Source organism: Oncorhynchus tshawytscha, linkage group LG12, assembly GCF_018296145.1.
Source record: "Oncorhynchus tshawytscha isolate Ot180627B linkage group LG12, Otsh_v2.0, whole genome shotgun sequence".
Classification (NCBI taxonomy): domain Eukaryota; kingdom Metazoa; phylum Chordata; class Actinopteri; order Salmoniformes; family Salmonidae; genus Oncorhynchus; species Oncorhynchus tshawytscha.
The window spans coordinates 63,792,105-63,805,374 of NC_056440.1; the positions used below are offsets into that span (position 1 = coordinate 63,792,105).

The 13,270-nt window shown below is 39.1% G+C and overlaps 1 protein-coding gene and 1 long non-coding RNA gene across 2 annotated transcripts; both read left to right on the forward strand.

The window, feature by feature from the left end:
• Positions 1 to 379: 379 nt before the first annotated feature.
• Positions 380 to 2,287, forward strand: LOC112264051 (UDP-glucuronosyltransferase 2B13-like). The gene has a single exon (XM_042330885.1). The coding sequence runs from the start codon at positions 505 to 507 to the stop codon at positions 2,104 to 2,106; it is 1,602 nt and encodes a 533-aa protein (XP_042186819.1). The 5' UTR covers positions 380 to 504; the 3' UTR covers positions 2,107 to 2,287.
• A 2,902-nt stretch (positions 2,288 to 5,189) lies between these two features.
• Positions 5,190 to 6,155, forward strand: LOC112264052. The gene is made up of 2 exons (XR_002955592.1): positions 5,190 to 5,244; positions 5,879 to 6,155. It is a non-coding gene; the product is annotated as an uncharacterized LOC112264052 (long non-coding RNA).
• Positions 6,156 to 13,270: the final 7,115 nt, after the last annotated feature.

Consider the following 13,270-nt stretch of genomic DNA (forward strand, 5'->3'; position numbering starts at 1 on the left):
CCACTGTTCCTAGGCTGTCATTGAAAATAAGAATTTGTTCTTAACTGACCTGCCTAGTTAAATAAAGTTTTTTTTTTTTTTAAATACACTGCTGCCATCTAGTGGCCAACATCTAAATTGCACCTCGGCTGGACTTACATTATGGCCTTTCTCTTGCATTTCAAAGATGATACAAAAAAAAGACAAAAATGGTTGTTGTTTTTTTCTTTGTATTATCTTTTACCAGATGTGTTATAATGTGTAATATTCTCCTACATTCCTTTCACATTTCCACAAACTTCAAAGTGTTTCCTTTCAAATGGTACCAAAAAACGCATATCCTTGCTTCAGAGCCTGAGCTACATACAGGCAGTTAGATTTGGGTATGTCATTTTAGGCGAAAATAGAAAAAAATGGTCCAATCCTTTTTAAGTCGGTCAGAGTCCACCTGATACAACAACAAGAGTTGTTGTTTTGCATTCTGTTCAACCTGCCGTCTGATTTCTCCTATCATTCAGATGAAAGATGGCAAGCTACAATGGAAGCATAAGCTCATACCTTCTCATATCTTTACTGGTTGCTTCTTGGAGAATCTACGATGGTGGGAAAATTCTGGTATTTCCCTTAGAAGGTAGCCACTGGGTGAACATGGACATTCTGATCAAGGCTCTTCACTCTCAGGGACACACCATCACAGTAGTACGGACAACTCAAAGTTGGTATATTAAAGAAGAGTCTCTACATTACAGTTCTATTACAATACCTGTCATTGATGGTGTGGAATTTGAGGAATTTGTAAAGCCAATCGTAAAGAAAGTAATTGATATAGAGAGAGGAACAAGCTCTGTATTAAACTTTATACATTTGCAAATCGAGATGTTCTCTGCAATGTCTAAGGTTCATGGACTGGAATGTGACATGGCAACTGCTGTATTGGAAGACAAGGATTTAATGAAGACCCTGGAGGAGAACCAGTATGACCTGGTGCTTACTGACCCAGCATGGGGGACCGGTATTTTGGTGGCTCATTATCTTCAGCTACCTCTAGTCTACAATGTACGGTGGATAACCAGTGGAGAGGGACATTTAGCCATTGCGCCATCCCCCATGTCTTATATTCCAATGACTGGATCAGGGCTCTCACACAAAATGACCTTCACAGAGAGAGTAAAGAATATGATTTTCTATTTGCTTTGGGAACTTCAGTACAGACTTGTAATCCAGCCACATTACCAGGCTGTTTGTGATGAGTTTTTCCAACCAGGTGTGGACTTCTATGAGTTATTACAGGGGGCTGATCTATGGCTCATGAGAGTTGACTTTGTGTTTGAGTTCCCTCGTCCCACCATGCCTAATGTTATCTATATGGCAGGGTTCCAATGTAAACCTGCAAAGCCTCTTCCCCAAGAACTAGAGGAGTTTGTTCAGAGTTCTGGGAATTATGGAGTCATTATCATGTCTTTGGGGACTTTTGTGTCTGAGTTTCCACATGATATAGCTGATGTGATAGCTGCTGCTTTTGCCCAACTGCCTCAGAAGGTAATCTGGAGACACAAAGGAGACAGGCCAGCTACTCTGGGCAACAATACCTTACTAGTTCAATGGATGCCGCAAAATGATCTGTTAGGACATCCAATGACGAGGCTGTTTGTAGCTCATGGAGGAACAAATGGGGTTCAAGAGGCTATTTACCATGGAATTCCTGTTGTGGGTCTACCTCTGTTTTTTGATCAATATGACAACCTCCTTCGTCTGAAAAAAAGAGGAGGAGCGAAGCTTTTATCCATGGCAACAGTAGACAAGAACAATAACTTTCTGGAGGCCTTGCAGGAAGTTCTGGATGAGCCATCCTACAGGACGAACATGCAGAGACTCTCCAGGCTACACAGGGACGTGCCAATGGAGCCCCTGGACACTGCCCTCTTCTGGATTGAGTTTGTCATGAGACACAAAGGTGCTGCTCACCTGCGTACAGAGTCCTACAGAATGCCTTGGTACTCCTACCACTCTGTAGATGTTGTCCTGATATTGTTGACTGTTGTAGTAGTGCTTATTCTTCTTCTTGTTGCAATAGTCAGATATTTAAGCGTTAGAAGTTGCTTGAAAAGAAAGATTAAAAGTGAATGAACGGATCCAATTCTCCACATTCTGGTACACAAAAATAATAGGATAAGTATGAATCAAAGCTGTAATATGTAGCTTTTAGGGTGAACCAACAAAATTCACATAGATATGTGTGTTATAGATCTGTCATTCTCGTTGAAAGCAAGTCTAAGATGCCGTAGATATATTCTATGTGCACTATTTCTATGATTCCCGTGTTTAAGTTTAGTTTTTGCATATTTTACTTTCGGTTTTGTACACCAGCTTCAAACAGCTGAAAATGCAATATTATTCGTTAAGGAAATATACATTTCACAATCTTTAGATGGTACAATGATTATTTACACTAAAACGTGTTTGTTTTGTCACATAAACTGATATTAGGCGAACTATTACAATTTTATCAACCAGGAAATGGCAGAGCGATTTCTGCATAGTGCATCTTTGAATCATGAAAATGTATAATGTTGAATTGATGCCAACATAATAAAATGTTAATGTGTAATTAAGTGTGGAACATATTTTTTTGTCAAGTATTTCCAGTTGTTTGTGCATTTTGTGATTCAATGCCACACTGCAAACATTTACTGTATGTGTTAAATTCACAGTGTTAATGTTTTTTTTACTCTGTGTAGTGTAGAAAAATATAAATAAAATCCTGCCCATCATTATCACATTTCACATCATGCTCTATTGCAGGATGATGTTTAGAATTATTTGTTTCAATATCTGTGTTTTTGCATGTACATTGATTGAATTATTGATTTCATGCTACCGAAAGATACATACTTTGCCAACCAGCATAATGTGATTTGCAGGCCTGATGTGGCTTGAAAGCCAAAAATTTCAGACCGCTGTGTTAGGGAGAAACTAGGCCATCAAAGAAAGGCCATAACATATATGTAATGTATTGTCATAAAGTGTTTAATCTTAATTAAATGATAACACTTAGGCACTCACTTCGTAAAGGCTACAGGCCTGGAAGTGAATGAACGAATGCAACAACCTCTGTCACTAACAAACACAGTCATGGGTGGTAACTCGATCATTCCCTCAAAAGGCACACTGGTAAATATACAAATAAGGCTTTACACCCTACAGTGTTTAAATATAATAAACTGTGAGAGTAAAAACTTTCAAAACTGTTATTTTAACACCAGTTAAGTTGTACTCATACATACATTATGATATAGTACAATGTACAATCTCCGAGTTCAATGTACACTGGTGATTTCGCTGTGGACAGCTAAATAATAACAATGTATGCCATTAAGCAGATGATTTTATCCAAAGTCACTTACAGTCATGCGTGCATACATTTTTCGTATATATTGGTGGCCCCAGCTCTCACAAAAACATATTGTATATGGCAAACATGTACAAATTGGTGAAAGTCCACAAACACAAAAACATTGTGTTCACTCAGATTAACTCATTGTACTCTCCCTCTCATCAAGGGATTCTATGTTAATGATCACATCTGTCAAATAATTGATATGGGTAGGCTTGTTTATGTGTTTAAACAGAAACAATGTAAATGTTAACAAGCCCGCTAAAGTACACTGAGTGTACAAGACATTAGGAGCACCTTCCTAATATTGACTTGCCATTTTGCCCTCAGAATAGCCTCAATTTGTCAGGGGATGGACTCTACAAGGTGTCGAAAGCATTCCACAGGGATGCTCGTCCATGTTGACTCCAGTGCTTCCCACAGTTGTGTCAAGTTGGCTGAATGTCCTTTGGATGGGGGACCATTCTTGAAACAAACTGTTGAGCGTGAAAATCCCAGCTGCAATATGTCACTTTTTGGGCGACCCAACAAAATTCACAATTCAGATATGTAAGTTATAGATGACACTCAAACCGGGGCACCCGAATCCTACTACCATACCCCGTTCAAAGGCACTTAAATCTTTTGTCTTGCCCATTCACCCTATGAATGGCACACATACACAATCCATGTCTCAATTCTCTCAAGGCTTCAAAGTCCTTATTTGACCTGCCTACATCTACACTGATTGAAGTGGATTTAACAAATTGCATCAATAAGGGATCCTAGCTTTCACCTGGATTCACCTAGTCAGTCTTTGTCAAGGAATCACAAGGTGTTTATAATGTTTTGTACACTTAAGTGGGCTCCTGAGTGGTGCAGCGGTCTAAGGCACTGCATCTCAGCGCAAGAGGTGTCACTATAGTCCCTGGTTCAAATCCAGGCTGTATCACATCCGGCTGTGAAAGGGAGTTCCTTAGAGCGGTGCAAAATTGTCCCAGCGTTGCCAGGGTAGGCCGTCATCATAAATAAGAATTTGTTCTTAACTGACTTGCCTAGTTAAAGAAAAAAAAAAGTATATTCTTTAATGATATTCTATCCCTGGAGGAGAGCCAGTTAGACCTGGTGCTTACTGACCCAGCATGGGGGACTGGTATTTTGGTGGCTCATTATCTTCAGCTACCTCTAGTCTAAAATGTATGGTAGATAACAAGTGGAGAGTGACATTTAACCCTTGCACCATCCCCCATGTCTTATATTCCAATGACTGGATCATGGCTCTCACACAAAATGACTTTCACAGATAGAAAATCATATTCTTTACTCAATCTTTATTCTATTTTCATTGGGAAGCTCAGGGTAGATTTTTAATTCAGCCACATTACCAAGATGTTTGTAACGGGTTTGTCCAACCAGGTGTGGACTTCAATGAGTTATTACAGGGGGCTGGTCTTTGACTCATGAGAGTTGACTTTGTGTTTAAGCTCCCTCCCACCATGCCTAGTTGTATCTATAGAGGGTTCCAATTTTTTTGGTAGGGTTCCAATTCTCCCTATCGTGTGGGGTAGAAAAAGCATGAGGTAATTCTATATAGGCAATTCCGAGAGGGTTTCATTGACATGTTTGGACCAGCAAATCTTGTTGTTTGACTTTGTGAAATGTGTCTGCAATGTTAAACAATATACTAATATCATACAACCATATTATATGACACATCCATCGTAATAACATCCATCCATATTATAATCATGTTCACTCATTGAGTTTTGAGTAACCATCACTGTGACTTTAACAAATGGAAAGGAGATGATAAAAGCAGTACTTTGACCTTTACTTAACCCCTACAAACCAACGTGCCACACAAAAGCCAAAGTGAGCTACACATTTGACATGTAAGTAACATTTCACTACATCTTACCTCCAGACTGACTAAAGTAATAATAATTACATTAAGTTAATAGGCAAGGATGTAATGTATTGTGTTTACATACTGTATCAAACGTGAATCTAAAAGTTTGACCTTTATTTAACTAGGCAAGTCTTAACAATAACAGCCTAGGATTAACTGCCTTGTTCAGGGGCAGAACAACAGATTTTTACATTATCAGCTCAGGGATTTGATCTTGCAACCTTCCAGATACTAGTCCAACGCTCTAACCACTAAGTTACCAGCCTAGTGGTTAGAAAAGAATAAAGTGTAATCTTCATTGTCTGAAAATCTCAAAACCCTATAGAGAATAAATGATGCACTATTGAGAACAGCTTTCACGGTCTTTCATGATTTGTATCACATCAATGGTCGCATACGCATATTTAGCAGATATTATCGCGGGTTTAGCAAAATGCTTGTACATAAATGAGAATATATAGTCAGCTAACTGACTATATGTCAAAATCTGTTCAACGTGTCATACAAACTGAATATGATTTCCTAGATGTTTGTTTTATATTTCAGATAATTGATAACATATATTGGAAGCATGACTTTGTGCCTAATGATAATTCTGTTGATTACGTGTGTTTCAGTTTGCCATGGTGGGATGTTGCTGGTCTTTCCCGGGGAGGGAAGTCAATGGGTTAACATGGACATTCTGATCAAGGCTCTTCACTCTCAGGGACACACAGTCAGAGTGGTACCTAACAACAAAAAGTTGGTACATCAAACAAGAGTTGTCCTACTACAGTTCTTTTACAATACCTGTCACTGATGATATGGATGAGGAATTTGTAAAGCCAATCATAAAGAAAGTAATTGATATAGAGGGAGGAACAATCTTTGTATTAAACGTTATGCATTTGCAAATGGTGCATTCAATATGGTTCATTAAAACTAAAAGCAGATTTACCTAGCTTTGGAAACCCTAGGAACCTCAACAGTTAACCAATCCTGTGAACTGGGTAGGCAACTCAGATGTGTATACTTCAACAGCAAAGTTAGATAAGACGGAAGTTTATGAAGTAGGGCCTTGTAAATATAAAGGGAGTAATGTAGAGATCTACAGGTCTTTAGCGACGTTCAGCCAAACTTGTGATACAGGATACAGGGATGAGTATCAAAACTGTCACCTGTAACAAAACAAAGTGCACTATGGTATATGGCATCCGAAGGTTTAAGAGTAGTAGCAGCTGCACTTTAATAAATAATATCACCATAATCAAGAACAGATAGAAGGTTGACTGAATAACCTGCTTCCTACTGCTTAGAGAAAGACACCATCTGTTTCTGTAGAAAAAGCCAACTTTAAAACTTCTTAACCAGCTCATCTACTTATTTTTTTAATGTCAAATCCATACATATCCAAATGCCAAAGTATTTATATCCAGGAACACATTATATTGGAGAATGGGGGAACATTTAGTTCATCTGTAACATTCTTATGAGAGTTTAAAAACAACATGAAGGTGAAAGTCCAAACACAGGAACATTGATTCACTCAGATGAGTTTATTGAACTCTCACTCTGATTGAGAGATTTTCTGTTCATGGTTACAAGGTCTGTCAAATAATTGAGTCGACAATGTAATGTGGGTAACCAGTGGAGAGGGACATTTAACTTTTGCTCCATCACCAATGTCGTACATTTCAATAACTTTATCAGGGCACTCAGACAAAATGACTTTCACAGAGAGAGAGAGTAAAGGATATGATTTTCTATTTGCTATTTACTGTTTACGACAGGTTGACTCTCCAGCCACATTACAATGCTGTTTGTGATGAGTTTTTCCAACCAGGTTTGGACTTCTATGAGTTATTACAGGGGGCTGATCTATGGCTCATGAGAGATGACTTTGTGTTTAAGCTCCCTCCCACCATGCATTATGTTATCTACATGGCAAGATTCCAATTTATCCAATTCTCCCTATCATGTGGGGTAGATTTAAACACGAGTTAGTTCTATATTGGCAATCATTGAAGCAGTTTAAGATTAGGGAGCTACATTTTTTTGTTGACGTGCATGGCTTTATTTCTATTACAGCATATTGGATGACTTATTCACATTCTATTCACCCAGTTCAACGTAACATACTTAAGACATGCTGACCTCCACTGTTATTGGTTAGCATGTCTTGAGGGTATGATCTTTGACCCTGTGTAACTTTCTTTACTCATCATTATTCACGATTCATTCAGGATCATTTTAGTCATCCTAGGCAGACGTGTTGATTTCCACATTAACAATGTTCCAATGATGTTGCACCAGTTCTGGGATTTCCCAGGCTGCAACCTGGTCTCAGAGCATGTTGTATTATTCTGTACATAAATCCAAGACAGTCCATTTATTATTTTTATTTTACTAGGCAAGTCAGTTAAGAACAAATTCTTATTTTCAATGACGGCCTAGGAACAGTGGGTTAACTGCCTGTTCAGGGGCAGAACGACAGATTTGTACCTTGTCAGCTCGGGGATTTGAACTTGCAACCTTCCGGTTACTAGTCCAACGCTCAAACCACTAGGCTAGTTAGTATGATATGTTACGTTTTGTATGGCGTGCATTCATTTGTGGATGTCCATCACCCATTTCGTATGATATGTTACGAATTACAATTCGGATGATATGTTACGAATTTATGTATGATATGTTATGAATTCCAATTTGTTGTATCTCCCATCTCCACAGAGGAACTCTAGAGCTCTGTCAGAGCAACCATCGGGTTCTTGGTCACCTCCTGATTGCTCAGTTTGGCCGGGCAGCCAGCTCTAGGAAGTGTCTTAGTGGCTCTAAACTTCTTCCATTTAAGAATGATGGAGGCCACTGTGTTCTTGGGGACCTTCAATGCTGCAAAAAAATGTTTGGTACCCTTCCCCAGATCTGTGCCGTGACACAATCTTGTCTCTGAGATTTACAGATAATTCCTTCGACCTCATGACTTGGTTGTTGCTCTGACGTGCACTGTCAACTGTGGGACTTTATACAGACAGGTGTGTGCCTTCCAAATCATGTCCAATCAATTGAATTTACCACAGATGGACTCAAAGTTGTAGAAACATCTCAAGGATGATTAATGGAAATAAGATGCACCTGAGCTCAATTTTGAGTCTCACAGCAAAGGGTATGAATACTTATGTGAATAAGGTATTTCTGTTTTTTATTGTTAATAAGTTAGCAAACATTTCTAAAAACCTGTTTTCACTTTGTCATTATGGGGTATTTTGTGTAGCTTGCTGAGGATTTATTTTATTTAATCCATTTTAGAATAAGGCTGTAAAGCAGGGGTGGGCAACTCCAATCCTTGAGGGCCTGATTGGTGTCACACTTCTTCTCCATCCCTGGCAAACACAGCTGATTAATGAAATTGCATTCTAAACTGAACATCATGGTTAGGTGAATATTAGAGTCAGGCGTGTTGGCTGGAGCTGGGGCAAAACTGTGACACCAATCAGGCCCTCGAGGACTGGAGTTTCCCACCCCTGCCGTAAAGTAACAAAATTTGGAAAAAGTCAAGGGGTGTGAATACTTTCCGAAGTCACGGTATACAGCGCCTTGCAAAAAAAAGTATACATACCCCTTGGTTTTCTTCTCATTTTATTGTGTTACAAAGTGGGATTTAAATTAATTGAATTGCTATTTTTTTGTCAACAATCTACACAAAATACTCTGTAATAACACAGTGGAAGAAAAATTCTTAAACTTTTTCAAGATTAATAAAATGTAATAACTAAAATATAGTCTTTGAATAAGTATTCAGCGCCTGGGTTTATACAAACACCTTTGGCATCGATTACAGCTCTGAGGCTTCTTGGGGAAGTCTCTAAGACCTTTGCACACCTGGATTGTGCAATATTTGCCCACTATTATTTTCAAAATTCTTCAAGCTCTTACAAGATGTTGGGCATTTTTAAACTTGCCATAGATTTTCAAGCAGATTTAAGCACTGTAACTTGGCCATTCAGGAACATTCACTGTCTTCTTGGTAAGCAACACCAGTGTAGATTTGACCTTGTGTTTTAGGTTATTGTCCTGCTGAAAGGTGACTTCCTCGCCCAGTTGCTGGTGTAAAGCAGACTGAAGCAGGTTTTCCTCTAGGATTTTGTGTTTCTTTTTATACTGACATACTCCATATTTGATGATGTCTAGTATACCTATACTATGATACAGCCACCACCATGTTTGAAAACAAGGAGGCAGTTACTGTGTTGTGTAGGATTTGCCCCAAACATTATGCTTTGCATTTAGGCCAAAAAGTGTATTCCTTTTCTGTGTTTTTTTTGCAGTATTACTTTAGTGCCTTACTGTATTATCCTCCTTTTTCAAATATTTTTTTTTTTTTTTATCCCAGCCCTCCTCCACGCAGGAGGCCTTTTGCCGTCTAAGAATAATTTGTTCTTAACTGACTTGCCTAGTTAAATAAAAAATGCTAAGACATGGCAGATGCACACATGTATGATAACTGGTATCAGTGCATGCGACAGTATTTTAGTTTTTGGCTATACCGAATCTATGGATTTGATAAGTGTGTCTGTCAAACAGGTAGACGTACCACTTATTTATTGGAAGATGAACAAATAATCTCCAATTATCTTTAACCCCATGCATCGGAGAGTTACAATGTTGCTATCACTATGCTACCTACTACCTATAGTAGAAAACGAGTTTCTTATTCATAATATCCCACCTGTTATCACACATGGCACGACCCCATAATTGATACAATTACAATAAAAATAACACTTTTATATAACGTGTTTGACATATATTTTTATATTTCTGTAGAACTGTAAAACAGAGTAAGATCATTTGAGTTTTGGAAACAACTGCTGTCATAAATGCATGGCGGGCCTCGTTTCGCTGGAGCAGTGTAAAATAAGCTTCAGCCGGAACGAATTTCGTTTAGTTACATGTTGAATTTGATTGTCCAACATCAGTTTCAAACATGTATTTATTTAATCTCCAGCTAGAGTGGCATCTTTCCCCTGCTGTGGTGCTGCATTGCAGTCAGCGATGTTTTCTCTCCGTCTCTGTCCATGGTCCTGGACTCAAATCATTTGAGTTTGCTTGGACACCAGCCTGATCTCCAGCTTCTTCCACCTCTGGAAACTATCAATGTGTTCATGCGACTTTTCATGCAAGCTGAGTAGGTGGCACAGATTGTTCCAGTCCCTGCTTCCATCCCTGACCAGCGCAGATGTGCACTCGTGTGATTCAAGTTTACAGCAAAAACAGAAGGCTGCATCGTTTTGCTTGGAATTGATACGCCTTGGTCTCTCCACTCTCTCCCCGTTCGCCATTGTCCTATTGTAGTGGGCCACCGAAAACTTTCGTTGCCCCTCATCTCTTGGGAAATTCCCCTCCTTATCCTGATGTGGCCCAGCCTGCACTAACATATCCCGTAAAGATCCATTCCTATATTTTGGCCACTCAGCGGGATCTTTTATGTTTTTTTTGTCTGGGAGTCGGATTTAGCAGCAGCACCACCACTGTCATCCGAGACGAGGAGCAACGAATCTGAGTCTGGGTCCAAGATAGTAGGGTCTTCGCCGGCATTGTTTGAGAGCTTTCATCATCGGTGGAAGTGCATAGCTCGGACTCCTCCGGTTTGCCAGAATCAGCGAACTGGGGCTCGTTCTCGGTAAATGAAAGGCCTTTCCTCCTAGGCTTGTCATTTTCCTCACCGGCTGATGGACATTGCTGCACGCGGATAAATTTCACCAGCAAATTTCTTTGGTTTAGAGATTGTGCCTCTCTTCTCATTGTTTAAAAAAATAGCTTCCTGATAGTTTGTGTCTATTAGACATGGTAGCAAATTGTTTCAAATCTCTATAGATTACTTTTAACTCAAATTATATCCACTAGTAGTAGCTAGCTAACATTAATCGTCTTCTTCATACACAAACATGACAAAAAATACAATCATTTAATTGGCAGATTAATTTGTATTAATGTTTCACAATTGGATCATCCCATATAAACTCACACATAACCCTAGCTACCAAGCTAGTGGGAGTGAATTTAGGGAGGGGTGGGGTGGCTGGGGTGGAATGGTGTGGGGTGGCTATGAGCTTGTGGCTAGGGTGCCGCAGGCGATGTAGTAACCGATCAGGGGTGCAGGAGGACCGCAGCCAATTGTCAAAATGCCGCCCCAAATTCAAGTGCTTTTGTCTGCCCACATGATAGGGAGAATTGGATCAATTGGAACCTTGTCATATAGATAACATTATGCATGGTGGGAGGGAGCTTAAACACAAAGTCATCTCTCATGAGCCATAGATCAGCCCCTGTAATAACTCATAGAAGTCCAAATCTGGTTGGAAAAACTCATCACAAACAGCCTGGTAATGTGGCTGGAGAGTCAACCTGTCGTAAACAGTAAATAGCAAATAGAAAATCATATCCTTTACTCTCTCTCTCTGTGAAAGTCATTTTGTCTGAGTGCCCTGATAAAGTTATTGAAATGTACGACATTGGTGATGGAGCAAAAGTTAAATGTCCCTCTCCACTGGTTACCCACCATACATTGTAGACTAGAGGTAGCTGAAGATAGTGAGCCACCAAAAAACCAGTCCCCCATGCTGGGTCAGTAAGCACCAGGTCATACTGGCTCTCCTGTAGGGACAGGATGCCTTAAAGACAAAACTTTAGAGCGGCCTTGTTAACATTGACCTTGTTTTTGTTTAAACACATAAATGGACCTATCCTACTCAATTATTTGACAGACCTTGTAACAGAAAATCCCACAATCAGAGTGAGAGTTCACTGAGCTCATCTGAGTGAATCAATGTTCCTGTGTTTGGACTTTCACCTTCATGTTGTTTTTAGACTCTCATAAGAATGTTACATATGAACTACATGTTCACTCATTCTCCAATATAATGTGTTCCTGGATATGTAGGGATTTGACATAAAAGGCATAGGTAGATGAGCTGGTTAAGAAGTTTTAAAGTTGGCTTTTTCTACAGAAACAGATGGTGTCTTTCTCTAAGCAGTAGGAAGCAGGTTATTCAGTCAACCTTTGATCTGTTCTTGATTGTGGTGATATTATTTATTAAAGTGCAGCTGCTACTACTCTTAAACCTTCAGATGCCATATACCATAGTGCACTTTGTTTTGTTACAGGTGACAGTTTTGATACTCATCCCTGTATCTTGTATCACAAGTTTGGCTGAACGTCGCTAAAGACCTGTAGATCTCTACATTACTCCCTTTATATTTACAAGGCCCTACTTCATAAACTTCCGTCTTATCTAACTTTGCTGTTGAAGTACACACACCTGAGTTGCCTAACCCGTTCACAGGATTGGTTAACTGTTGAGGTTCCTAGGGTTTCCAAAGCTAGGTAAATCTGCTTTTAGTTTTAATGAACCATATTGAATGCACCATTTGCAAATGTATGACGTTTAATACAAAGATTGTTCCTCCCTCTATATCAATTACTTTCTTTATGATTGGTTTTACAAATTCCTCATCCATATCATCAGTGACAGGTATTGTAATAGAACTGTAGTTTGACGACTCTTGTTTGATATACCAACTTTTTGTCGTTCGGTACCACTCTGACTGTGTGTCCCTGAGAGTGAAGAGCCTTGATCAGAATGTCCATGTTAACCCATTGACTTCCCTCCCGGGAAGGACCAGCAACTTCCCACCATGGCAAACTGAACCACACATAATCAATATAATTATAAATATGCACAAGTCATGCTTCCAATATATGTTATCATTTATATGATATATAAAACAAACAGAGCTAGGAAATCATATTCAGTTTGTATGACACGTTGAACGGAATCATGAAAGACCATGAAAGCTGTTCTCAAAAGGGCGTAATTAATTCTCTATAGGGTTTTGAGAGATTGAGACAATGAAGATTAAACTTTATTCTTCATTTAGATTCACATTTGATACAGTATGTAAACAATATCTCACAATACATTACATCCTTGCCTATGAACATTAACTTAACGTAATTATTATTAGCTTAT